Below are 26,185 nucleotides of genomic sequence, written 5' to 3'. Positions count from 1 at the left end.
TTCACTCATAATTCCAGCCTGTTAATTTTAAATTCAAACGTCAGTTTAACTTTTTGACATTTTCACCATTTCATCCCAACCGTCCTCTATTTAAAAAAACATTCATCACTGTGCATCAGTTAATTCTGTTGGTAATGGAGTTGGTGACTTTTTGTGTAATCAGAAAGCACTCAGAAGTCTTTGTTTTTAGTGAAAAGTATGTGTTTTATAAGCATTATACTATTGGAAACCAGCATAATAGGTGCTAGCTAAAATTACAACAGGAAGGTTTAACGTGTGTTTATTCCTGGTGTTCCCAGGCTGTCCGCTGCTACGACTCGCTCATCCTGAAAGCCGAGGGGAAAGTGGAGCCTGAGGTCTTCTGCCAGCTTGGCCACTTCAACCTCCTCTTGGAGGATTATCCAAAAGGTGAGCCTTCCTTTCAGTGACTAGAAATATCCTTTTATTCTCACTAACTCAGTTCAAATAGTGAAACTTTTGTATTGTATGAATGGATTACATACTGGCTAATACATCTTTAACTTCTATTTTGAGAAAATGTGATGATTGTGACTTTCTGCTAATAAATACACATAAAGCAAACAAAAATGGGGTTTTAACCCAAATGTTTTGCTATATCAGTTGGCCACAAAAAGTCGTTGGGGAAGAATCTAGCATTTTTTGAGTCTTTATAAGCATTTTAATTGAAAGTTGAGTGGAAGGAAAAAATGCAATAGGCCTTTTTTTCATTATTAATATTTTTGTGTTTTCAAATTTCTCACACATTTCTCTGTTCATTCCAGCATTATCAGCATACCAGAGGTACTACAGTTTACAATCAGACTACTGGAAGGTAAGGCTTTGTGTTTTTATCTTTTTTTTTTGTTTTTTTTTTAAAAACACTTATTTTCACACACACGCATCCAAGCCGCCTCACCGCCCACGCCTGCGCTCGCTCCTTCACAGGAAACCTTTCTGGTCTCGTTTGGGTTAGATGTCAGCGTGAGATGCGGTTTCAGGTTTCATGTCAGTCATTCTGAGCACCTGGCTGTGAACTTCTGCGGTTTACTAAATGCTAGTAATGAATTAACCTCTTCTTTTGTTTTTGTTTGCTGTAACAAGTAGTAAATGTTAGCAGGTAACCTCAAAGTGGAACAGTTTTGGTGTTTAGCTACAAATGACAAAGCCTTGTCATCTGTAGTTTTCCACACCATTTTTAACCTCGTTTCTTTTTCTTTTAATTTTTTTATTTGAGTAGAAATGAAGTGGTAAAGTCGTGTGTTTTAATTTCAAATCATCTCTCCCTCTTATCTAGAATGCTGCGTTTCTGTATGGCCTGGGAATGGTCTACTTCCACTATAACGCCTTTCAGTGGTGAGTCCGATCTGTTTGTCGCATTTCTGCAACAGCCTTCCTGGTCGGATAAACGCAGCAAAATTTACTATTAATAAATATAGAATTTTGCATTAAGGGCATTAAATCAGTTTCAAATAAACAGTTTCCTCTTTGAGCAAGTACAAAAATTGATCTTGTGTCAGATGTTTCTTGCATGCTTTTTTTTCCCCCTCATAAATACTTTAGCATCATAATAATTAAAACTGAACACTTTAAGAAACTTGACTGGGAGTAGTTTAAATTACTAAATGTTTTTGGGAGAAAGTTGTATTAGCATGGTCGGAATTTATGCCCGCATCGGAGGCCGTTGTCGAGGAAACGCGCTTAGCATTCAGGTCGAGACGGCGCTCCTTCGGGATGCGCTGCAGCGTTTTGTTCCCCGATCCGTCGCTCTCTACCTCCTCATGTCGTCTTGGTTCCTCCTGCAGGGCGATCAAAGCATTCCAGGAGGTGCTGTACATCGATCCAGGATTCTCCCGGGCCAAGGAGATCCACCTCCGCCTGGGCCTCATGTTCAAAGTCAACACAGACTACGAGTCGAGCCTAAAGGTACGCAGAAACCAGGATGGTCTGCGTGTGTTTAATAAAAATTTGACTAATTTCTACCATTTGGTTCTGTTTTTTGTTTTTGTTTTTTTTGCAGCATTTTCAGCTGGCTTTGATTGACTCCAACCCCTGCACTTTGTCCAAAGCTGAAAGTAAGCCACCAAGATTTTTATTTACATATATTCTGTGTAAGGTGCTGTAGTTTTGAAGTCAAACCATGATTTAAAATGCAGCTCCACCTTGGCACCTGTTACCTTGACAACGGCAGCATCCCTTTTCTCCCAGATTTTTTTTTTTTTTTACCCCGTTCCTGTTTGCCTCGGCGTGTCCTCCCCTCCTCATCCTCTTCTCACGCACGCGCAGACAGAAAATATCAAGGGCAGCCCCGATCTCTCCCCACATCCCCCTCCACCTTCCCCCACTTTCTCTCCTCAACTCCCTCTCTCCCCTCCATCTGCCGAAAGTCACTCAGGCAGCTTAGATCAGACACTGCAGCGCTCCAGACAAAGAGAGGTGCCGCCAGGATCACGGCTACCTATCCGCTCCCGTCGCAGGTTCTCCCGACGCCACTGCACTACTTTCCAAAGACTTTAGAAGATAAATGAGGATTACTAGCTGATAGGGGGAGGAATGTTCAATTAACTTCTGCCTAACCCGTTTCTTCTTCTTCTTCCTTTTACAGTCCAGTTCCACATTGCTCATCTGTATGAGATCCAGGTAAGTTTTTGGTTTTATTTTCATCTGTTTGCTGAACTTGTGCATCCATTGTCCTTGCTCTCAAGGGTACAGGAATGTGTGTGTGGGTTTTTTATTATTACCTTTTTGATTTGTGTGAAAAGCATCTTTCCTATTAGTAATAGAAATGTATATGTGAGCACCTCAATGCTGGGGAAAGCCCTGTTTTTCTTGCATCATAAACCAGGCGCTGATGGATGGGGAGATTGGGTGGGTAGGAGGGTTTTTGCGCGCGGGAGGGGAGTACAAGATTAGCCGATCATCGGGGGTTGCCACGGAAACAGCAAAGTCTGTCTTGCCTTCTTCGGTATGCTGGTGGCGTCTCTGTCTCTTTATGTGGGTTGCAGCGGAGAGGTACAGTAGCGCTGAGCTGGGAGCAGCAGCACGCTGCAGATAATGTGGTCAGATTCAGCCGCGCGTGTGAGTGTAACACACACACACCTCGGCTTTCTGTCCCGCTTCATGAATGTTTACCTGCAAACGTGACTAAATATGAACAAAGCACACAGGCTGTCGCTTTAAGAACAGGGAATTTTGGTACATTTGTAGCCCCTCAATGCGCTGACTTCAGTCTGAGTTCAATCCTTGTGAATGGATTTGGCTTGACAATCCTCTCTGATGTTGCTGGTGCACTTTTTTTCCTCCCTCTCAACTTTCTGTGAATATGCTCTTTGGAAAACCATTTTTTTAAAACTCTCCTTTTGTCCAACCAGAATATTTATGACTATTACAAATGCACTAAAAATGCTTCTTTTGACAACTGGAGTTGTTCCTGCTTCTTGCTCACTTTTTCCTTCCATTCAACCTTCTCTAAATATGCTTTGTGAACAGTCAGCTTTTTTAGCAACTTAGTTTTGTTGCGTGCCTTCCTTATGTCCAATCATCAGTCTTACGTGGTCATTAATTGAGCATATATAAATTAAAATGGCTTCTTTTAACCCTTGCAATTATCTCTGTTGCTGGTGTACTTTTTCCTTCCATTCAGCTTTCTTTGCAATAACCTTTGTGGTTGACCGTCTTTGTATCCAATTATGATCTAATGTGACCATTATATATATTTACACATTAAGAATGCTTCTTTTAACCACATCTTGCACATTTTTCTAATATGTTCTTAATTCTAAAAGGTCGAATAAGACAAACGAAAACTTTCTAATCCGCTTATTCTTAACTGAATATTGCAGAAGAGATTCGGGGCTTCCAAGGAGGCCTACGAGACCCTCCTGCAGACCGAGGACCTCCCTGCTCAGGTGAAGGCCACCACCCTGCAGCAGTTGGGTAAGCTTCTTTGCCATTTAGTCGTGGTACAAATTGTTTTCGATTTAAAGTGCATCTCTGACGGAGTCTATTTTTTTCTTTTTGGCTTCTTCTCAGGCTGGATGCACCACACAGTGGAACAGCTGGGGGACAAAGCCAGCAGGGACAGCTATGCCATCCAGTGTCTGCAGAAATCCGTGGAAGCTGACCCCAACTCCGGACAGTCTTGGTACTTCCTTGGCAGGTATGCTGCATCAAACGGGATGTTTACCGTTTGATAAAATCATTCTTAAATTATATTTCAGCTGTTGACAAGTTCCCTAATGACTTTTCGTTCTCTTGCACCTGCAGGTGCTACGCTAGCATTGGCAAAGTCCAGGATGCCTTCGTCTCTTATCGGCAATCCATAGATAAATCGGAGGCTAGCGCGGATACTTGGTGCTCTATAGGGTAAATGTGTGTTTCTGTGTACAGTAGCAACGTGTATCAGGGTAGTTTTTGTTTTTATTCTTAAATTTAAGCTGTTTCTTTTCCTCTCTTTGTGACACGCGCCCCTCTCAGGGTGTTGTACCAGCAGCAGAACCAGCCAATGGACGCCCTGCAGGCCTACATTTGCGCCGTGCAGCTGGACCACAGCCACGCCGCCGCCTGGATGGACCTGGGCACTCTGTACGAATCCTGCAACCAGCCGCACGACGCCATCAAGTGCTACATCAACGCCACGCGCAGCAAAGGCTGCACCAACACCGCCGCGCTAACCCACCGCATCAAATGTCTCCAGGTGGGTGAAAAGAGCAATTAAAAGCAGGGAGACCCCTCCCTCCCCTAAAATATCTTTGGAAGACGGCTTAAGCTGGATTTTTGTGGAACAATGCAATCCGCCGGCTGCTGATTACTTCTTTGAGAGGCTCTGAGTGCAGTAGGATTCAGGCCAATGCATGCTACTGAAAGAAACAAACCTCATTTTGCCCGGGAGTGAAAGCTTTGGGATCTTTCAGTGTCTTCTGTACTACCATTTCTTCTCCTTTTTAAAAAATTTTCTTGTAGGGAAAAACTTAAATATTCTATATAGTATTCCCAGGGAATTGGGTTTAAGATACTGTGGGATTCAGAGATTCTCTTTGTGCATGACATTCCTACAAACTAAATTCAAGTAAGAACCCTCTGTCCTTTGCTGCCTTCAAATGCTTCCCCACAAAACCCCTGTAAATTGTTCCTACCTACCGATTTTATTTCAAAACTCTGAAATAGTTGTTCTAGGGTTGGACGATGTTTAAAAACACATTTCGATACCCAATAAAACCATAAAACGTAGATTTAATTGACATCTTTAATTTTTTGAAAGTTAGGCAATAGATTTTTTTTCTACAGAACAAAAGGAAAGGATTTAATAAACTTCTATCAAAACCTAAGGTGACGAATTATGTGATGATTTACATAACTGTGTAAAACAAAGAGGAGCGGTGTGGAGATCTAACAAACCAGCACCCTATAGTGGGATTTAAAAGTTCCCTTCCCCAAGCTCAGCCTGTCTTTTTTCTCACCACAGTACTGCTTGTAACAAAAATTTTAAATTGAAAAACTCTTTTGATCCATTTATAGACCACTGGCTTGTTTTCAGACTAGAAAAGTAATTTCAAATCAGTTCTCCACGTGTGAATGAAACAAAAATTCAGCTGGCGACTGTAGCCGCTGTTGTACATACTAAATCATTTAGCTCAGACACAGGGAAAAAAACGGTTGCAGCTGAGACTAATTAGATGGATTTCACAAACATCCGCACTTTTCATACTGATGTGGGACACGACTGCTAAAAACTGCTGTGATATTTTGTTTTCTGAGGAACTTTATGCTCACAAACAGTTGTGGTCCTAGCTATGGCATTTACTTAGATGTTTTCTCTCCTTAAATTCAAATTGATGTAGAAATCTGAGGGAAGTACGGTTTTATAACAGAGACTGATTTATTCTGACCCATTAAAAACAATAATTTTTCCTCCAGAGGTTCCCATGTTTCCTGCATATGATTTTTCCCCCTCATTTATTGACCAATTAACCCAATGGAGACGCAGATTGTCTTTTTTGTTTCATTTATTGAAACCAATGGACAGAGTTACATTTACATGGGTTTTATTTTGGATTTGAAGGCAGATTCAAAAGAAAAAAGACCAGATTCTAGCACAGTTCTGATAAAGACCCTGACAGCTGGGGTACATAAAGTAGCAGACAGAAAGTTTCCCTCATTTACCATCGGTTGAGGTTCTGACAGTCCCTATATCCCATATATTCATCCTTATTTTTGTCCAAAGAATGTCATTTTTCTTTGAATGTGCATGAAGGAACGTCACATTTCCACCACGTTTGCTAGTGTAATATCATGTCGCATTAAGACAAGCAGCTCGGCTTGTTTTAATTGATCTGTGACTGTTGCTCTGTGTCATATAAGCACTTTCTTGTGTGGTTAATTCATGATGATGATCCATGCAGCCAGAAATCGTTAAAAAGACCTCTACCTATTGCCATTGCTCTGATCATTCCTTGTTTTTGAGGTCATCACAACTTTGTCCTTTTTTTAAAAAAAAATTTTTAAATTCATTTATTTATTTTTTTATTTTATTTTTTTTTGTTTTTCACGTCGTTTTCCATTCCCCTAGGCTCAGTTGAGTAACCCCCAGCTCAGTAGCCTACAGGGTAAAAGTAAAATGCTCCCTCTTATTGAGGAGGCATGGAGCCTACCAATCCCAGCTGAGCTAACCTCCAGGCAGGGAGGCCTGAGCAGTGCACCGCAGCAGGTGAGAGACCAGATAGAGCAACTCGCACCTTCCACCCCTCCCCTCTACCTCCCACCCACCCTTCCTCCATCTGCCCAGACACAGAACACACCTCGCAGGTCAGCACAGGCGCCGCCGTGCATATGGATGGGTAACACTTGAGCTCCTACGTCACAAAATTTCTCATTAGAGCGCACGCTTCAAAAGAAGCGAAACATTCAGCACAATGATTTCAGTTTGGAACGACGAGGTTTCCAGCCAAGTGTTACCCAACCCTGCATTTCCCCCTCTCTCCCCCTCCATCTCTTTTCTGCAGCAGTCACTCGCCTTCACCCATCACGCTCAATTCCAGCAGAATGAAAACTTAACAAAGGCCTTTTAATTCTTTCCTGTTCTCTTTCTCCTCCTTTTTTAAAATAATTTTTAATTTTGGCTTTTGAGCATGCTCCGACGTGATCGATGAGGCCGTGCTGCTGTAGAGGCCTTCCCGTTGACTCTGTCATCATTCTCCTCTTCCTCTTTCAAGTAGCTGACCTTAGAAGCAACTGCAGCCGCTCATAGAGTTCTAGCAACGCCCTCCCCCTTACTGTTTTGTTGTCACTTCAGTGTTTGGTATACAATCAGTAGATATCAGTAGTTCTGTTTGTGCGTGATCACTGTTGTTTTCTTTAGGTTGTATGAGGCCCGAATGAAGTTGTTCCACTCTTTGAGCTTTTTCATATTTGTCCCATTAGAGCCACTTATTTATTGAAGTGGAATCAAACAACGTTATAAAGTTATAAAGTGGAAAGAAAATGCTACACATTTTTCACAATTTCACCAGGAAGCCAAAAAAAAAATGTCAAGATGGGCAAGGAGAACATTTTTTTAGATGAGTTCGAAGTAGGCATGGTTTGATCACCTCGAGTAAAAATATGCTTTAACTATTACCAGAAATATTTTAATTGAAAATGATTGAAATGCTCCAAAAAAGAAAAACAAGCAAAAAAGATTATTTCATTGCTGCTGCTCAAATAATGTTTGTGAAATGTATTTCTGGAGAACACAGCTGAGCATTTAGTCACTTTTTTATATTTATATGTATAATTATGTAGATACGAGAACCTGCTGAATTTTGTTATAGCAATTTTTATAAAATGTGGTTATCGAGAATTTTATTGCTGCTATCAGTTCTGCTCCTCCTGGAGGGACACTGAAAGCTAAAGTTAGCTAGCTAGCTAGTTAGTCCATCTTAGCTAGCAGGTAAGCCTACTTCTACTAACTGTTAGCATGCCAACTTTGCTTTTTCTTTTTTTTTAATATGACCTTAATGAAGGATGTGGATGTTGTCCTTTAGTTTCTGAACTATAAATTTCCGAGTAGCTAACTGTTTTGCAGTTAATAGCTACAACCAAGAACTGGGTTTGCTAGTTAGCTTGTGGCTAGAAAACTTTTATACAAAACAAGGGTTATTTTGTTTTATTATGGGACGTTATTTACTGTTCCCACAAAGCCTTGAAGCTCTTTTCAAGAACAGAAAAAGTACCGAGAAGTAAAAAACAACAACATGTATTTTCCATCTACTTTATAATTATCTGATACTTTGCGTTTGTCTTGCATTAAAGTCCCAGTGAAACACATTGTGGTTGTAATGTGGTCAGAAGGTGAAAAAAGTTCAAGGGGTGTGGATACTTTTGCAAGGGAAAAAATACTGTAGCTCTGCTTTTTCAGTAGCTGTGACTGTGGGAATGACCTTAAAATGTTTATATAGATTTCAGTGGAGCTGATGTGGCTTACGCCTGATGCTTACTTTAATTTATTTAAACCCAAATTTAACAACAAAACATGAAGCTTTAAACAATTGCAGACATTTATAGAAAAAATACAAACAATGACCTGTCAGCAGCCACATTTGACTCTTTTGATTAACTATCTAATTTATGAGATGCATCTTCTGCTCAGTCACAGCAGCTTGTTCCTTGCTGTAAATGAAACTTGTAAATTTAGCTCCAGTGACCTAATGGTGTGGAAAAAAGCAGTAGTGCTGAATTTCCAGCCAGGATTTATTTATTTATTTATTTTATTTTTATTTTTCTATTTTTTGCTTTAAGCTCAAACTCAAAATCACGGCATTGTTTCTCCCCTTCTCTCTTCTTTTCCTTGTTTTCCCCCCAAACCATCTTATTGCCGCTTTGCGTCTCGATAACAACCACCCATAATTGGGTTTCCACTCTCCCTCCATCTTATTTTTCTACTTTGCTTCGACTTTTTTTTTTCTTTCTTCGTCTCCCTCCTTTGCCTCCTCACATTTGTTTTGCTTCACTTTTGCCTGTGCCCCCTTCCATCCCCTTCTCTCCAGGCTTGTAAGCCCAATCACAGCGCAGAGGGAGGGGGCTCGGGTCAGTCTCTACCCCCTCATGCAGGCGCGCTGGGCCAAGCGGAGGACCAGTCGTGCCCGGCCAAGAGGAGAAGAGCCGGCAGTCCTGCCAAGGTAAACATACGACAGCTTTGTGTTCTCCATCCACTGGAAGCATTTGTTGAGTTGGACTCTTTGTAAAAAAAAAAAATGTCCCCACCTCAGAATGAGTCATGGCCCAGTAATCCACCACAACAGCCATCACCGAGCTGGTACCTCTCCCCACAGAAATTACAGGTTGGTGATCATTTTCTACGACCCGAAATGACTCAGATTTTCAAACCATATGAAGAAAAAGAAAACCTTTTATATAATTAGGAAAAAATTCTGAGATTTTCTTGGAGTTGCATAACTGTATGAACCCAAAATATTTTCTGTTTGTTTAGATAGAAATTGACAAAAATATATTGTAAACTGTTGAATCAGAAGTCAAAATCTGTATTTTAATTTTTTGAGTTGGAGAACGTACAAATATTATAAGTACTTCTAAGGGAAATGTCTTGTGTTCAAATACCTAGAATGTTTTCAAAACTGAAATAGAAAATGTCGGGTTTCCTTTGGGATTCTGATTTTGACTGAGGTTTCTAGTTTTGATGCATTCAGTGAATGTGGGAAAGACCATTTCCACTGGACGATTGAATTGTTCTGATGTAAAGTTGATGTGAAATCTGATGGATCTTCTGAGGAACGGATCGTTTAAGCTCAGGCTTCCTGCTGCTTGTTTTGTAGATGCTGGAACAGCTGCGCGGTAACCGAGGCAACCTGAAGCCCCATGAGCTACAGGCGTTGGAGCAGCTGGAGGCTCAGCTTGCAGTAATGCAGCAGCACCAGGTAAACGGTCAAACCGCATATTTGGGGGTGAAAAAAAAAACGTCATCCCCGTATCTCTGTTTCCAGTTTCACTAAATATCTAAAGTTTTTCCTTTCACAGATGAGGCAGAATGCATCGGGAGCTCCGATTCGTCCCTCCCTTCCTAACGGCCCCACCGCTAACACTCTCCCCTCTCCTAACCCCGGCCTCCACCCCACGCGGCCCCACCTGGGCCCACCCCGCCATTTCTGCCCGCCTCAGCCACAGCCGATGGCCAACGGGCCAGTTGGGCGCTTGGACGCCACGAGCGACGGTCGCAACGGCAGCGCTAATAATCAGCCGGGACCCAACGGAGACGTGCCTTACCCGCCAGCCGCCGCAGCACCGCTACCTCACACCTGCACAAGCACGACGCCACAGGACGCGGCGCCGCACCTAAATTCCTCTCAGGTTGGACTTACTGTCCACCAAAAGCTCTTTAAAAAAATGAACCGCTTGGCATGAAAATGTAACGCTTTCTGTTTCTCCTTCAGGGGCTTCAGAAGGAGTGTGTTAAACATGCGACAGGCTCAAGCAGTGAGGGGAACCCCTCTCACCCCCAGATCCCCAACTCCACTAGTCACCCCAACAACCAGGTTGGACATTCCAGTAACGCCCCGTCGCCACGGCAGCCGACTCACAACCACCTCCCCTCCCCGCCGTCGCTCCCTCACTCCTCTACCTCAGGCGGTGCCGCGTCCATTACCAAAGACGGCGACGCCGCTGGCGCTGCGTCCCATGGCAACGGGGGCTCAGACGGCTCGGCGCAAACGTCACTCCCGCCTGCCGAGAGCGAGAAGGCGCAGGCGGACGGACTGGCCAATCACGTCCGCTCTGAAGAGGGAGACAAGGTGGCGGATGGTGGCGAGAAGCAAAGCCTTAGCGCAGACAATCCCAGGCTGTCCGCCACCCTGGCGGTGGAAAAGGGTCCCGAGGAGAGCGAGGCGCCGTCAGAGGGCACGACATCCACAGCAACGGGGCTGGAGCCCCAGAAGAAGGTGAACAACATCCACCCTGCCGCTCTGCCCTCTGCCCCCCAGCCGCAGGGCAGCTCAGCTGCCTCCTCCCCCATTTCCGCCATGTCTACCGCCACGCCGTCGCCCAAATCCTCTGAACACATCCAAACAGGGGGCCAGAGCCCCCCCACGACCACTACCGCCACGTCCACCGCCGCTACGTCCACAACCACGCCTGCCGTCAACGGCAACAGCAAAGGAGGCATCTCCGAGGACTCTCAAAGCCCCCTTAAGGCCGAGCCTCCCGCCATCACAGGTCTCATAGCAACGCCGCCACACGGACACAACTCGTCCTCATCCTCGTCTTCGTCTTCTTCTATTTCCATCTATCCCAGCTCCACAGACGTGCTGAAAGCCTGCAGGTGAGAACTCAACTATTGGTGTAAACTTGATTATTGTTTGCAAAAAGCACAGATGAAACGTGTAATTCAATATTTTATTTATTTTTTGCAAAACCATTTTGAGATGTTCATTCAAGTAAGCATAATAATTGAATGAATTACCAATACGGAATTTGTCTTTGTATATGTATTATGGATGCTATTTCAAGAAGCTACTTGAAAATGCTCAAATTGTTGGGGGGTTCCGGTTTTGTGCAGCAGCTTTTCTACTTTTTTAAGACTACATTATGGTAAAAATATTTAAGAAATTATGCAACTTCCACTGCAGCCTTTTTGAAAAAGTGCTGCTAACTCAGTAATTTTAGACTGAAACAATCGCTCTTATCTTGATTGCTGATGATCTGCAGCAGCCTGAAAAAGATGCTAACTCCTTTCTAAAAGTGGCTAAACATTCATCACATCATCGATATCTTTGCTCCATCAGTATAAGATCTTATCTCAACATGACAAGTTATGAAACTGTCGCCTCATAAAAAGAAATCTGTTCATTTTTGGTTTTAAAAACTGAAAGTTTAGAAAGCCAGAGTAGATAGCTGCTCTGATTGGATGAAACTGATAGTGGAGCAGCTGGTTTGTTTTGAGCATGTCTCCCCCTGGTGGACTCACAGTGGAAGTACAATGTCCACAGGGAATCGGTTATGCAACGGCTCCCAGATGAAGGCCACTGGGTTGTCTTGTTGCTGTGCAAACATTGCTCAGTTCAATAGATTCCCTCTAACTGGATCCTTGGAAGACCAAAAAAAAGTTAAAACTTTCTTATGAGTAAGAATAATTAGATTTTTAAAGCGTGATTCATCCTCTTTTTTTTTTTTTCTGTGCGTTTTCAGAAACCTGGGGAAGAACGGCCTTTCCAACAGCAGCATCCTCCTCGATAAGTGCCCCCCGCCCCGACTGCCGCCCCCGCCGTCGCCGGCCCTGCCCAAAGACAAGCTCAACCCTCCCACTCCCAGCATCTACGTAAGCAGCTTCTTCTGGATCAAAAAGCGGATTTTTTTTCTTTGTGTGAAATTCTTAATTTTTAATTTTTATTTGTCATCCAGCTGGAGAACAAAAGGGATGCTTTTTTCCCGCCGCTGCACCAGTTCTGCACAAACCCCTCCAACCCGGTTACCGTCATCAGAGGCCTGGCTGGAGCTCTCAAACTGGGTAGGAACCACTTTCCTGCTCCCTATTTATTTTCTTCCCATTTTTGCTCACTTCTATTCCGTTTGCTTCCAGATCTCGGCTTGTTCTCCACCAAGACGCTGGTGGAGGCCAACCCAGAGCACCCGGTAGAGGTCTGGACTCAGCTGCTGCAGCCCGCCGACGAGAACTGGGACCCGAGCGGCACCAAGAAGATGTGGCGCTGCGAGAGCACCCGCGCTCACACCACCATCGCCAAATACGCGCAGTATCAGGCCGCCTCCTTCCAGGAGTCCCTCAGGGTTGGTCCTGCTTTGAAATCAGGCTTCTTAGTCAAAGAGTTCAGCAAGATTTGTAAGATTCTGTTCTAATGGGTTGATTTCAGGAGGAGAATGAAAAGAAGGCACTAAAGGAACCTTTGGACACAGAGCCATCATCTGCAGAGAGGTATTTATAAACAACTGCATCAAGAAAGAAATGTTTAGTACGCTAAAATGCTAAATGTGTGTTTTTGTTTTTTAAGTGCAACACGAAAAAGAAGAGGGCCCTTAAAACACATCAAATTTGGAACCAACATTGACGTCTCTGACGAAAGGAAGTGAGTTTGGAGTCTATTTCTATTCTGCAAAGGAGTATTAAGTCCATTGACTGGTAGAAGAGAAATATCCTAGAAAAAAGTTTGAAAAATCAAAAATATCCTGGAAAAAAAGTTTTAAAAAACAATTGAAACAGGTTTTAACAGATTAAACTCAAAATGTCAGATTTTTGGGGGGGAGAAATGTACTGTTCTTCTTTTTACACCAGCCCTAACACGCTGTACTACGTTCTACTCCGATACCTGAAAACAAACCAGTTCTAAACTCTGCTCCGCTGCGCCCCCTGTCAGGTGGAAACAGCAGCTGCAGGAGCTCAGCAAGCTGCCGGCCTTCGCGCGGGTGGTGTCTGCCGGCAACCTGCTGAGCCACGTGGGCCACACCATCCTGGGCATGAACACGGTGCAGCTGTACATGAAGGTTCCCGGCAGCAGGATCCCGGGCCACCAAGAGCACAACGACTTCTGCGCCGTCAACATCAACATCGGGCCCGGCGACTGCGAGTGGTTCGCCGTGCCGGAGGCCTACTGGGGCGTGATGAGCAACTTCTGCGAGAAGTGAGACGAGTTTGTCGTCTTAACGCTTCGCTTTCACGTGTTTGCGAGTATGTAAGTCAAAGCTCTTTGCTTCCCTGTAGGAACAACATCAACTTCCTGATGGGATCGTGGTGGCCCAACCTGGAGGACCTGTACGAGTCGGACGTGCCGGTTTACCGCTTCATCCAGCGTCCGGGCGACTTGGTGTGGCTCAACACGGGGACCATCCACTGGGTGCAGGCCATCGGCTGGTGCAACAACATCGGCTGGAACGTCGGACCTCTCACCGGTATGTTTTATCCATATTTGTCAAAGAACACATTTCTTTTTTTGTTTAAATGAGTTTCCTTTTTGTGTCTCAGTTATTTGTTTGAGTGTTTGAACAGAATTCAAGTTAATTCGCTTAAGTTTAAAAATGCTTGTTTTGTTTTCTATCACAAAAGGAAATTAAATGTTTCTTCTAAGTAGAGCTGAAACAATTAATTGTGATTAATCGGCTATTGAAATAATCGTCAACTAATTTAGTAACTGATTGATTGAAAAAAAAAATCAACATACTCAGAGCAGTAAATATGAAAATATATGTTTTGCATTTAAAATAAAACCGCCTTTGTTTGTAAATGTGTTTTAGCCAAAACTCCTTAAGTGGTTTACATTTAACTTCCCACGGTTCAGGTTTACTAACCAGGCAATAAAATGAATATTTCCTTATTCAAAAAGGAATTTAGTCATTTTTTTTGTTTCTATTCATAATAAAGTAAACAAAAAAGGCTTACATGGTTAACTGAGAAATCTGTAGAATGTTCCATATTTTAAAATCCAATTAATCATCAGAATAATCAATCAATCAACTACAAAGATAACTGCTAATTGCAGCCCTGCTTCAAAGAGTCATCTTGGAGACTATTTGAAGGTAGCCGTCAGTCCTGCAACAAATAAGAAGAGGCCTCTGACTGAAGAATGTTGCTGTATGACAGACTCGTGGCCACATGAAATGCTAACAGTTCAATATCCATTCCTGAGAGCCAGTATTCCACTGTAACATGACCTGGATGATATCAGTCGTTAGCTAGCACTGCTAATCCACCTTATTTGCCTCTTTAAGGTCTTTGCCTGGACGTCGGGGAATGTGACCCTTGCTCGTTAATCGAGCTGTTAAATTCTCTCGTAGAATTTGTGTTTGTAATGTGGCCGAATGTGAAAATGTTCAGGAATGTGCCCTCTTTTAACCCCCAATAAACTCTCCTTCTTTCAGCCCACCAGTACAAGCTGGCTGTGGAGCGTTACGAGTGGAACAAGCTCCAGAGCGTCAAGTCTGTGGTTCCCATGGTGCACCTCTCCTGGAACATGGCGCGGAACATCAAAGTGTCCGACCACAAGCTGTTTGAGATGATCAAGTGAGCCGCAGAGCACCTTTTTGAGTGTTTCGCACACGTTTTTTTTTTTCTTTCTCCACTGTGGCGCTAACGCGGCGCGTTCCGGTCGCAGGTACTGCTTGCTGCGGACATTGAAGCAGTGCCAGTGGGTGAAGGAGGCGTTGACGTCGGCCGGGAAGGAGACGGTGCTGAAGCCGAGGACGAGGGACGAGCCGGCGCACTACTGCATTATCTGCGAGGCGAGTATAAAGCTTAGATTTAGCTTTAAAATGTTGCATTACTATTTAAAAAAACAAAACATTTCCGTATAACTCATTCCGCACTTAATTATTGAATTGACTAATTTGGTTCAACTGAATTAAAAAACCCTTTTTTGTTTGTTTGTTTACGCCAATTAGCATCTCGGCTAATGGATTTAATTAGAGCGAAATGCTTTTAGCAGTTTTTCCCAGACAAACGCCATTAAATCCTCACTCTAATTGTTTATCATTATTCTCTCCCCAACGACACGCCGCACCGTCTGTCCGTCCGTCTAGAAAGAAACAACTTCACCTCGCTCTCTTCCGTTTAACCATAAACTTGGAAATGTGACGCTGCAGGTGGAGGTGTTCAACCTGCTGTTTGTGCGCCGCGAGCCCCTGTCCAAGAAGCAGTGCCTGGTCCACTGCCAGGACTGCGCCAGGAAGGGCAGCGCGGCGCTCGACGACTTCATGGTGCTGGAGCAGTACAGGATGGAGGACTTGATGCAGGTCTACGACCAGTTCACACTAGTAAGTGGAAGGAAGCCGGTTGTGACATTTCCTGAAAATGACACGAGCAATAAACGCTACGTTTTGTCGTCGAGCAAAAACCCATCAAGCATGTTGATCAATGTTTCACCTACTGCTGACGAAAGGCAGGTGGGTTTTTAGTCTTGATTTAAAGGAACTCAGTGTTTCGGCTGTTGTGCAGTTTTTTTTTTGGAAGTTCCAGATTTGTGGCACATAGAAGCTGAATTCTGCTTCTGCATCTCAGAAAATATTCATATTCATTGCTACAAATATTGTCATTATTATTTCTTGTTGTTTGATTGCCCCCCAACTTAATAAATGTACTTGAACTTGAAGGTTTGATTTAATTTTGTTAATAGGAAATAACCTAGTGTGCAGTAAAACAACATTATTTTAAACCATCTTAGTTGTTTACTTGCGTTTCCCATTTTTAAGACATTAATTAATTAAAAAAAAAAATCATTATTATTATTATTATTATATGCTAAAGTGTGATTGTTTCTGCTCTTCTTCCAGGCCCCTCCTCTTCATTCTTCTTCATCTTGACATTAGGCTCTTCCTGTCTTCTTTTTCTTCTTCTGCTCTGGAGCCATGAAGCCCTGCAGGACCCCTGTTCTCAGATCGGAAACAACGCCTCCACATACAGACCCGTTTCTGATATTCAGGAAAAGCTAAGGCCGTCTCCCCGCCCACCCCAACCCCACCTCACCTCCACCCCCTCCATCACTGTCGCTTGAGGCTGAGGCGGCTGAGTGTCTGTCTATGCAACCTGTTTGAAGCCAGAAGGGGGCGCCACCTGGCCTGATAACAGGACTTTAAACTTTTCTTTTCCTCCCTCTTCTCCCCTCTCTTCTAAAGACAGTGGTTTCATGTTTTACTGGAGGATTTAATCAAATACGGTCGGGAATGTGGAGACGAGGGATTTTTTGATTTTTTTTTTTTAAAGCGTGGTAAAAATGTTTTGTAGATACTTAACTGTCACAACTGGCAACACCCACCGTAAAGACTACTGACTCCTGCTGTCTCTGTCTCTATTTCCTTGTTTTTCTACTGGTAACAGGATGAAATGTTGGCTTTGATTTGTGGAACTCCTCTCCCTCCTTTCCCTCTTCTAAGGAGCACTAGCCTAACTGGTCTGTTATATTTTTGTTTGTTTTTTTTTTTTTTTTTTAGATAGTCGTTTTAAGACTCTTTGGACAGCAAAATCTCCCAAAAAAAATTTTGTAATGTGAAGAGTTGAGGTAATTTTTTTTTTTGCTCTTTTCTTCTGTTTTGCAGTTTTTTACGTTTGTCTTGTTTTCCAAACCTTTTTTTTTTCTTAGTTAAAAAATAAACAAAAATAATAAAAAAAAAAATGTACTAGCCAAGTCACAAAGAAAAATGGGTTGCACATAGACTTATGGAAGTTTAATTTGTGATTTTTTTTTTTTATGTTTCTAATCTTGATGTAAATTTACACTATTTATAAATACATATTTATTGCTTGAAAATATTTGTCGATGGAATGCTGTTATTTTTTTTTTCCAGAATACCTGCCATTACATTTGAAGGAGTTTTGTCATTTTAACACAACTCCTCTTACATTTTCTATATATAAATATAAATAAATATATATATATAAATATAAATGAAGTTGCTTAGCAAGTATTGTACAGAAACAGACATTTAAAATTGTTTTATTGTTTGAAGAATGTTTTATGAGTCAATAAACACAAAATTGTCAATTTATTCATGCTTTTTTTTTCTTTTATGTATTCATCTGAAAGGTGACTTTAAAGTAGACAGAGGAAAGGCCTGAAACCCAGCAGACAATGTAGCTGTAGACGGACACACACAGGATCCTACACTGTATGCCAGGTCCAGAACTAGTCCCAAGTGAGGAGAAACCAGACATCTGCGGCAATCCTGGATTCTGGGACCGGATTGGTCGTCAGCAGAGACCCAGTAGCCAGATGTAGCTGCTGCCAGCCCCACAGGATCTACACTGACTACTGAGCAAACGCTGGGCACCCTCTGGCTCCTCCGCCGCCCTGATTGGGCGCCTCAGTCCAGGCGGGGGAGATTTTAATGAGCAGGGAAACGACCTCAAGCTGATGTAAGTCTGCCGAGTAGGGCGTGTGGCGCTCGTAACGATGCAAAAACAATTTCTGCCAGTCTTTTTTTCTTACAGAAACACAATCGTAAAAGTTGTGAATACAGATTTTTTTTGTTGTTTCCTTTTTAAACACAACCAGACACCTATTTCCTATTTGCACCTTCACCTACATATGTCCTGCCAATTTCCTTCCTCAGCAACACACATGAAAAAGTTATTTACTGGTGTCGCTTTTTCCAAGTAAGAGTGATACAGATCTGATTTCACACTTCCTGCAACAACCCCGGATGAGGATATTGTTCCTGACTTGTTAAAACAACCTGACTGTATGCATCTGTAGCGCTATGCTTGCTGAATTTTGCAAAGCAACGACGCCAAATTTCCCAGGGTTTTATTTTTTTCGCCCAAGAAAACCGCCATTGGCTTTTTAGCATCAGTATGGAGGATTTGGTAAGTTTTTAACTAGTTTTAAAAAAGAAAACATTACATGTTTTAAGAATAAAATTCTTTGCAGTACGTCCTCATTCTTCCAATTTCATTTTTCAAAAATAGAGAACAAATCCATTAGTGTTTTTAATAAGGAGAAAATGGCTCTCTGCCCAGAGTGTCATAATCTGCACAAAAAAGTTATCAGTTGCACCTCAATGCATTTTGTTCTAATTTCAGCATGTTTAGTGAGTGCAGAGCAGCGCCCCCTGGTGGTGTTCACTAAAAAAAATTAAACTGCACCTCAGCTGGCTAATGATGCTTAAGTTGGTCTACACAGGGGAAAAAATGAACCTTTATAAAGACTTTTGACCCAGAAATACATGTTGAAAATGAGCTAACTTCCTCTTTATCTCCTTTGCTTTTCAGTGTTTAAAATGTTTTCTCCAACTCAAAATGGCCGTAGGTGGACGGATGCTGCAGAAGTTCTCCATCTCCTCTCCTGCAGAGTCAAATCTTCTGTCCTGAAAGAGAGAAAACCGACATTAAGGTTGGACTTTTTACTGTAAAGCACACGCACACACACACACAAAGAAAATCTTTAAAAAAAGAGTATAAAACACTTAAAATCAGCTGAACTTTGCTTGTACTTTCGCAGCTTCCTCTCGAGCGCTTTTGCCTTTCCGCCCACTGCCACTTTCATTCTGGTGGAAACTCACGGGAACAAAAAGCGAGTGTGGGCTGAGAACTGGTGATTCTAGGAAACGAGGTGGCAGTTTTTTAATGTGAACGTCAGTTAAGGAAGACGAGGGCTTCCTGTCGGCTGTCTGTAACAACAAAGGCAGGAAGCATGTCGTTTTTTTAGCTATACAGTGACAACATGTTATATGGGAGGGCAGGAAAGGGGCATTGGGCAGACTGGATGTAGTATTATTTAGAAAGTCGAGTGTTTTCCTTCCTTTTTTGCCTTCTTTCGCTATGTTGAGTTTGTTTAAGGTGCTTAATGGCTCTCGAGCCTCAATATATCTCCTCTCCTTATATATTCCACCTATGTGCTTTGAAATTTGGCAGCGCTCCAGCCGAGTGGTATGTGAACTCCACTTGGCCTGGACCTCGAAACCAACCCCCCTTCGTCGTCAAATCCGAACCGCCTAACAATGTCTCCCTGTGTCGCAGTGGGGATAAAAAAAAACGAGAGAACGAGCGGCAGAGTGATCAATGTCTCCATCCCGACCCCCTTTTTCCTTCCTCGCGCCTCCCTTCATCCCTCCTCTGCCTGCTCTGATGTTTCCGCCTTTTTGTGAGAGGCACACAGGTGGCCCTGACTGCTAATTTCAACCGGGGCTGATTGTCTGCCTGCGTTTCCCACAGCTATGTATAGACGGCCGCGGTGAACCAAGTAGGTCAGTGTGCGACGTGCACACATACAGTACGAATACAAACAAAAGCGAGAAGGAGTCGGGGTTACGACCTCTAAAGACTGTCTTGACTTGTCCAGTCCGCCAGCCCATCACTGTTGTCAGGGATTTCCATCCCGATTGGCTGCTGCTGGTAGCCAATGAGAGAGCCAGATGTTACCCATTCATAAAACCCAGGGTCATTGAAGATAATGTGGTGTTAAGACACGTGCGGGGAGCAGGGCAAGGAGAGGAAGTGGCAGCTTTTTCGTTTGCGCAATGCAGTTTCACCACATGTCACACATCGGATCGTGGAAATAAAATATGACATTACATAAAAGCAATAGAAAGAAACATTTAATCTATAAATGTTTGTTTTTGTTTTTTATCATGGCGTTCACAGTTTGCTGACTTGGCTATGCAGCAGATACCCTCAACAAGGAGATTAGACCACAAAGAGACGAAAGATTATTGCTTTCCAATCACATTCATGGAAAGTTCCATGGAAGGAAAAACTACTTGGAAAAGTATTTTGTCTGAAGAATGCTGTCAAAGCTGTCTGGGCTTCCATTATGTCAGACTGATGGCCTCTGTGCCATTCTGCACTGATGCATTTATTCATGCAAAAAATGCCCTAACTAAGAACTGAGTGCATAAACTGTGTATTTTTCACTAGACCTCTCAGAAGCAGATCTGAATCAGAGTCATGAGCTTCACTAATGTTCATTTTGTTGAATCCAGGTTTTGTTGCGTCTATTTTGCCGCTTTTAGTCCAGACCAGACGTTGGCCAACTGCACGTGCACCTCGCCATGAAACGACAATCCCGTGTGTTAATAAGGAAGGAATCTGCAGACAAATTTCGATGTTCCCCAAATTCCAGGGCTCAAATATAGAAATGTGCCACCGTGTCACAGTGCAGCCTTAACAATGGCATCCAGAGGAATGAACTGATATGAGGTGAATAGATCTCCACTCAGCCTTCGACTGATCAGTTAATCAATAACAGTTTGTGGTTACTTCAGGACCTTGAAGGGAAGTAATTCATCACAGCACTTTCCGGGTATGTTGGAACGGGTCTGCGCCGTAAAGCCGGCGTGGTTTGATCAGATATGGCCAAAAAAAAAAAGCATGGCAAAAATTCAAAATAAAAACTGTTTTAGAAGCATGTGCAAAAAGCAAAAGAAAATGTTGATGCAGTCCATTTTGTTGCAGCTTAAGACAGTATCGTTTGCTGTCTGCACAGACAGAAACCGGATTATGAATTATGCAAAAACTTTGACGCATTATAGTACATAGAAGGTTATCTGGGAACTTTTGGGGGGAAAGGGGATTTAAAATTTAAAACTCTACCAATCTGAATTTCTTAAAATTTCAAATTCATTATAAGAACGGCCAGCAAGCCTCTCTTTTTCTTCCATCCGACGAGGAAATGTTGGTGCATGTTTTTGTGATGGGCTAGATGGCCAAGTTAACACACACACACACACACACACAAAAAGAGGTGCTACCCGTTGCCATGGTAGCAGCAAGTAATTAGCACAGAGAGAGGAGGACAGAGGAAGAGGGGGAGCACGTTTTCTTTCCCCTTCTTTTTTTTTCTTTCTTGTAGGAGTGGGATGTTGGCCTGCTTTCAGGAGGAGGAGGAGGAGGAGGAGTTGGATGAATTAACGCCGCAGGTTTCAGGTGTTGCAGACAGTCACAGACGAGCTGGATAGAGAAATTGGCACTTTTTCCCTGTTCCTCCTTCCCAAAAGCCTTCATCTCATGTTTACATAGAGAGGAGGTGGTGGGTGGGGATCTGGATTCAGCTGTTGTTCTAGATCATGCTGCTACAAACTCCCCCCCCCCCCCCGAACCCCACCATCTCCCTCCTCATCGTTTACAAACGGATGTGTCCGTCCATCTGTTGGTCATGTGATGCCTTCTTCTTTTTTTTTCTTTTTTTACAAAGATGATACAAAGATAGAGATGATACAGGTGATGATTCCCCCCAAAAAACTGTCAATCCGAAAGTGCAAAGAGACTGTTAAAGGTCCAGGATTCACTTCCTTCATCAGTCTGCTCCAAAAAACAAACAAAACACATACACACACACACACAAAAACACTCTTATAAAACAATGCCTTTGTGCATTTGTTCCCTCTCCACTGAAAACACCCACGCGCTTTTGGGAGCAGAATTTGCCCCCCTGCTCATCAAGCGTCGAACGTCTCCCTCCGTCGCCGCGGCTAATGGCAGCCGGGAGCCCACGGGCGCCTATATTGCTAAGAACAATTATGCAGATGTGCGCTAAAACCACTTTGGTGCCATAATCCGACAATCAGTCCATTATTGTAATTGTCGTTACAGGCGAGTGGGCGATTATAGGCTTCGACTGAGACGCCGAAGAACAGGCGGAGCGGCGTTGTTGTTTTTTTTTTCTTTCTTTCTTTTTTTTTAATGCAAATCTGATGGGGGCCCATTTAATGTGTCAGATGGAAAGTCGCTGCGTTTCAGAAGTTCTGCTGGGGCCGGGCAAGGGAATTCAATTAAAAGAAGTCCACGAGAGACTCATGGCAACTCTGATCCGAAAAGCGCCTTAAATGGATTCCCACGGTGGTGGCAGCATTATGCTTTTCTTCGGCGGGGATGGGGAAACTGACCCAAGTGAGAGGGAAGACGGGATAGTATCTGTTCAATCCTGCAAAGGGTTAAAGACAACACTAAACATGCAATTAGTGCTAATATGGAGTAGAGCCGGGTTTTTTTTTAAATGGCTTAATCAAAGTCTAGACCTAAATTAAATAGTTTATAGCAAGTTTCGTGGGGGTAGATATCATTATTTTTTAAAATGTATTTTTTTAGAGTTAAACGCGCGCCACACACATGCACCATATTTTGCTCGAAGCTCAGGCGGGTCAAAGGTCATTCCTTACTCCATCTTATTGGTTTGTGTACAGTGTGTACGACTGACCGCTCCGTCCACTGGCGAAGCGTCAGCTGAGAGCATCGCGGTGTCATGTGGCGATATGGGGCAACATGTCGGCAGGAAAATAATAAAATAATAAAAATAAATAAATAAAAATGTGGTCACCTTAAAGAGGAAGGCGAGGAATGTGTCTCCTCCTCCTCCAGCTCCTCCTCCCCTTCAGTCATGGGTTCTCCACTGGGTAATCGCATACCAAAAACACAAGAATTTCTCCTCTCTCCAGGCTGGGACTGCCTCCCCCTCCACCACCACCCCCTCTCTCTGTCTGCATGTTGTTAGCATAGCTTAACGGGGGCAAATCGGAAGCTGCACACCAGTGATAGTGTTGAGAGTAAAAGCATTCGGTTCAGTCAGACTGATTTTTTATTTTTATTTTTTTCTGACGAATGGGTTTAGTCGGCCGTTTGGCAAAATTACTTGTCTTTTTTTCTATTTCTTTCAAAGTTAAAAAGTGCGATTAAAAAAAATGTGAATGCAACATACTGTATGTAGGAGCTAACAATTGAGCGAGAAGCGCTCTTCAGTGTGGAGTTTGATACTGAAAGTTTAATATCTTCAGTGTCAATAAGGCGTAGAAGTGGTGTTGCTCCTGCTTCTTCCTTTCTTTCTTTCTGTCTTTCTGTCTTCCTTTCTTTTATTTTTGCTCCCTGGTGTTTTGTAGTCCAAAAAAAGAAAACTTTGCCGCCATCTTTTCAAAGCCTACATCTAATTAGATTGCAACACAAGCAGATAACAGGAAGGCTAAGCGACAGCGAAGTTGCTCTGTTTTATCCTTTTGGTCATTCTACTTCTGTCTGTTGTGGGACATGTTTTATGGGGAGCAATTTTGTGTGAAAGGTTTAGTGGAAGAAAAAAACCTGTGGTAAAACAAATGTGTTCTGTGACATTATCATCGTATATTTATCAGGAAGTGAGAAGAAAGTGAAGAGGATCTCAGAACCGTTGAAGGCTAACAGCTAGCCAGATGGCTCTTATGTCTTAGCTATGCAAAATGATTCAAGATTTTAAAAAAATGGTGCTACAATGTATAAGTGAAAATGAAATAACTCATGATTTAATAGGCCATAACGGAACATATTTGTATTTAAAATAATTTTTAGCAAATTATTATCACCTCTTCTAGTTTGCTGAATTTGGAGTTTTATGAGCTGCAATAAATACTCAATTAAAAGCACGTGCGCCACAAAACAAACATCCTCTCTTTGTTGGACGCGCACTGCGCTTTTATTTCGAAAGGCTTCAACCGGAAGCCTCGTTGTGACCGCGGGCCGCTTGACGGCGGTGGCAGCGCTTCTGAGAGCGGCTTTTCAGAGCGATTCCCAAAGTGCTCCTAATGTGAAAAATACAGAGAAAACGCCGGGCGCATTCCTGAGACAGGCATGCCAAACCGAGACAGACCGAGCACCCATGGTTGTGTGTGTGTGTGCGTGTGTGCGCGCGCGCGCATACACACACACCACGCGAACGCACAAACCGTGCGTCTCTGCGGGGGTGGAGGTCTTGGAAAGACCACACACTTTGCGCATTGCCCCCGCCACACACGCACACACACACATGGAGACACAAAATCGCACTCTAACTAAAGTCACGAACTAACAAAGAAAGTGAACATAGAATTAAAAAAGCACCTTAAAGTCAACGGGTTTAGGTTAGAAAACTACTTTTAACGCGTTAAAAATAAGAGCTCTCTTTTGGACTCGGGAGGGACTGAATGTGCTCCCTGGAGGTCCCCGCGTGGCCAAGGCAAAGCAGAGCCGAGCAGAAGAAGGAGAGCTTCAGCCTCAATGGATCCCCCCCCTTCCCCTCCTCGCTTTCGAGCCCGGTGGTAAAATCGGAACCGCGAATCCAGACTGGTTCTCACGCTTTTCAGCCCGATCACACGCCAGCGTTGCGCAATCTGCACGGAGAGCAGGAGCGAAGAAGCGGCGAGGGGGAATAATAACAATAAAAAAAGTGTGTTAGTTAAACTTCCCCACTTTTCTCGCCACCCCCCAACCCCCCACCCCCAAAAAGGACAACAGCCGACCGAAGATGGAGAAAGTTCCTTCATTCAACCCTCCCCTGGAGATAAAGTGCCCCGTCTGGGAGAAGAAGCGGCTCCACTTACCGTGACTGCGTCTGCTTGGCCGCATGTCCCCACGAGAGTGCTGTGTATGTGCGTATCTGTGTGTGTTGTGCGTGTTGTGTGTGTGCGCGCACAGGACGCAAGCCGACACCAGCGGTCGGAAGCGTAGCGCAACACGTCAACGCGTGTTGCTTCCATATTATGAGAGGGAGGGGGATTGTTAAAGCTGCTGCCGGATTTAGGGGTGCACAAACATGGGGTTCGGGGACCTATAGGGGACCCCTAAAAATACAAAAAAAATATTGCTTTAAAAAATATCTATCTATCTATCTATCTATCTATCTATCTATCTATCTATCTATCTATCTATCTATCTATCTATCTATCTATCTATCTATCTATCTATCTATCTATCTATCTATCTATCTATCTATCTATCTATCTATCTATCTATCTATCTATCTATCTATCTATCTATCTATCTATCTATCTATCTATCTATCTATCTATCTATATAATCTGCAAAGCTTTTTAAAATGTCTAAGTCACGCATTTGGTTCTGCTGTGTCATGATAAAATCAACGACCCCCACTCCTCTCCACAATCACCCTTTTCTAAACTTTCTGCACTCCCCTGTGCAAAACAAAATAGTTCATTAAAGTTCAAAAGAGGTCTCCATTTACCCAGTGTTATTTATCAAATTTTGAGTCAAACTAGTTTTTTTTTTTTTTTTTTAAATTATGATAATAAAACAAACAAAAACAAAAAAAGCTTTCAGTTGCTGCATACTCAGGTGGTTCATCCAGTATCTCATCATCAGCGGATTAGTGCAGAAATGTATGTTAAAGCTGAACCCCTCCACCCACACCTTCGCCACAAACACACACACACACGCACACACATCAATATGTAGAGTGTTATTCAGGACGCATCTCTGCGTCCGAGGACATGCCGGGACGTCTTTGTGATTTTTTTTGGATTTGTCTTGTTTTCCCCCTCCACACCCTGAAACAAATGAATGAACCCAGCAGCAGCAGCAGCAGCAGCAGCAGCAGCGGCGGCGGCAGCAGCAACGTCGCTTCACTGCTGTTTTTAATTGAACAGATAACAACCCTGAATGGTTTTGTCTGCAGTGGAGAGGCAGCCTGGGAGATTTGTACTCCTGCTGCTGCTGCTGCTGCTGCTGCTGCTGCACTCCTCACACAAATGCCTCGCATCTTCTCTGCAGAGAGGCATGCAGACATCCACAAAAATAAAAATAAATAAAGAGAGAAAAGAAAGATGGAACGTGCAACGCATGTACAAGGACAGAAACACAAAGTGCTTACCAATAAGCTTCATCCAGATTGGTAAACCCAGGGGTTCTCCCCCACCAACAGCTGCTGGGATCTGCCTCTTCATTTCAGGATTTGCATCTTTCTCTCTTTCTATCTTATCCCCCCCCCCTTCATCCTTTCTCTGCTCTCCCCTTGTTTCTACTCTGAATCCTTTA

The 26,185-nt window shown here is 43.2% G+C and overlaps 1 protein-coding gene and 1 long non-coding RNA gene across 4 annotated transcripts in view; one reads left to right on the top strand and one right to left on the bottom strand.

Annotated features, from left to right (window-relative positions):
- The window catches only part of LOC102220386 (histone demethylase UTY-like), a 22,174-nt gene extending 4,705 nt beyond the window's left edge, over positions 1–17,469 (top strand). Inside the window, exons 3-29 of one of the 3 annotated variants that reach the window (XM_014474783.2) lie at positions 300–408; positions 783–832; positions 1,295–1,353; positions 1,803–1,923; positions 2,018–2,072; positions 2,603–2,637; positions 3,840–3,933; positions 4,030–4,156; positions 4,264–4,362; positions 4,474–4,693; positions 6,566–6,703; positions 9,021–9,152; positions 9,243–9,314; positions 9,807–9,908; positions 10,009–10,338; positions 10,422–11,305; positions 12,172–12,301; positions 12,385–12,490; positions 12,563–12,768; positions 12,852–12,913; positions 12,990–13,064; positions 13,353–13,616; positions 13,697–13,884; positions 14,851–14,992; positions 15,084–15,210; positions 15,571–15,741; positions 16,258–17,469. In XM_014474783.2, coding sequence (XP_014330269.2) covers positions 300–408; positions 783–832; positions 1,295–1,353; positions 1,803–1,923; positions 2,018–2,072; positions 2,603–2,637; positions 3,840–3,933; positions 4,030–4,156; positions 4,264–4,362; positions 4,474–4,693; positions 6,566–6,703; positions 9,021–9,152; positions 9,243–9,314; positions 9,807–9,908; positions 10,009–10,338; positions 10,422–11,305; positions 12,172–12,301; positions 12,385–12,490; positions 12,563–12,768; positions 12,852–12,913; positions 12,990–13,064; positions 13,353–13,616; positions 13,697–13,884; positions 14,851–14,992; positions 15,084–15,210; positions 15,571–15,741; positions 16,258–16,287 — 4,128 coding nt within the window. In that variant the 3' untranslated portion in view covers positions 16,288–17,469. Of the gene's footprint in view, positions 1–299; positions 409–782; positions 833–1,294; positions 1,354–1,802; positions 1,924–2,017; positions 2,073–2,427; positions 2,475–2,602; positions 2,638–3,839; positions 3,934–4,029; positions 4,157–4,263; positions 4,363–4,473; positions 4,694–6,565; positions 6,704–9,020; positions 9,153–9,242; positions 9,315–9,806; positions 9,909–10,008; positions 10,339–10,421; positions 11,306–12,171; positions 12,302–12,384; positions 12,491–12,562; positions 12,769–12,851; positions 12,914–12,989; positions 13,065–13,352; positions 13,617–13,696; positions 13,885–14,850; positions 14,993–15,083; positions 15,211–15,570; positions 15,742–16,257 lie in introns of those variants that run through there. The other 2 variants (XM_023329982.1, XM_023329983.1) reach the window with 2 other exon arrangements.
- LOC111607687 lies at positions 16,895–26,185 on the bottom strand. Its single transcript, XR_002752425.1, has 2 exons — positions 26,022–26,185; positions 16,895–18,786 (listed from the first exon to the last, which is right to left on the bottom strand). It is a non-coding gene; the product is annotated as an uncharacterized LOC111607687 (long non-coding RNA).

This window comes from Xiphophorus maculatus, chromosome 24 (genome assembly GCF_002775205.1).
Source record: "Xiphophorus maculatus strain JP 163 A chromosome 24, X_maculatus-5.0-male, whole genome shotgun sequence".
Lineage (NCBI taxonomy): Eukaryota > Metazoa > Chordata > Actinopteri > Cyprinodontiformes > Poeciliidae > Xiphophorus > Xiphophorus maculatus.
Note: the sequence above shows the minus strand (reverse complement) of the source record. Positions and strands in the feature narration are given on the sequence as shown.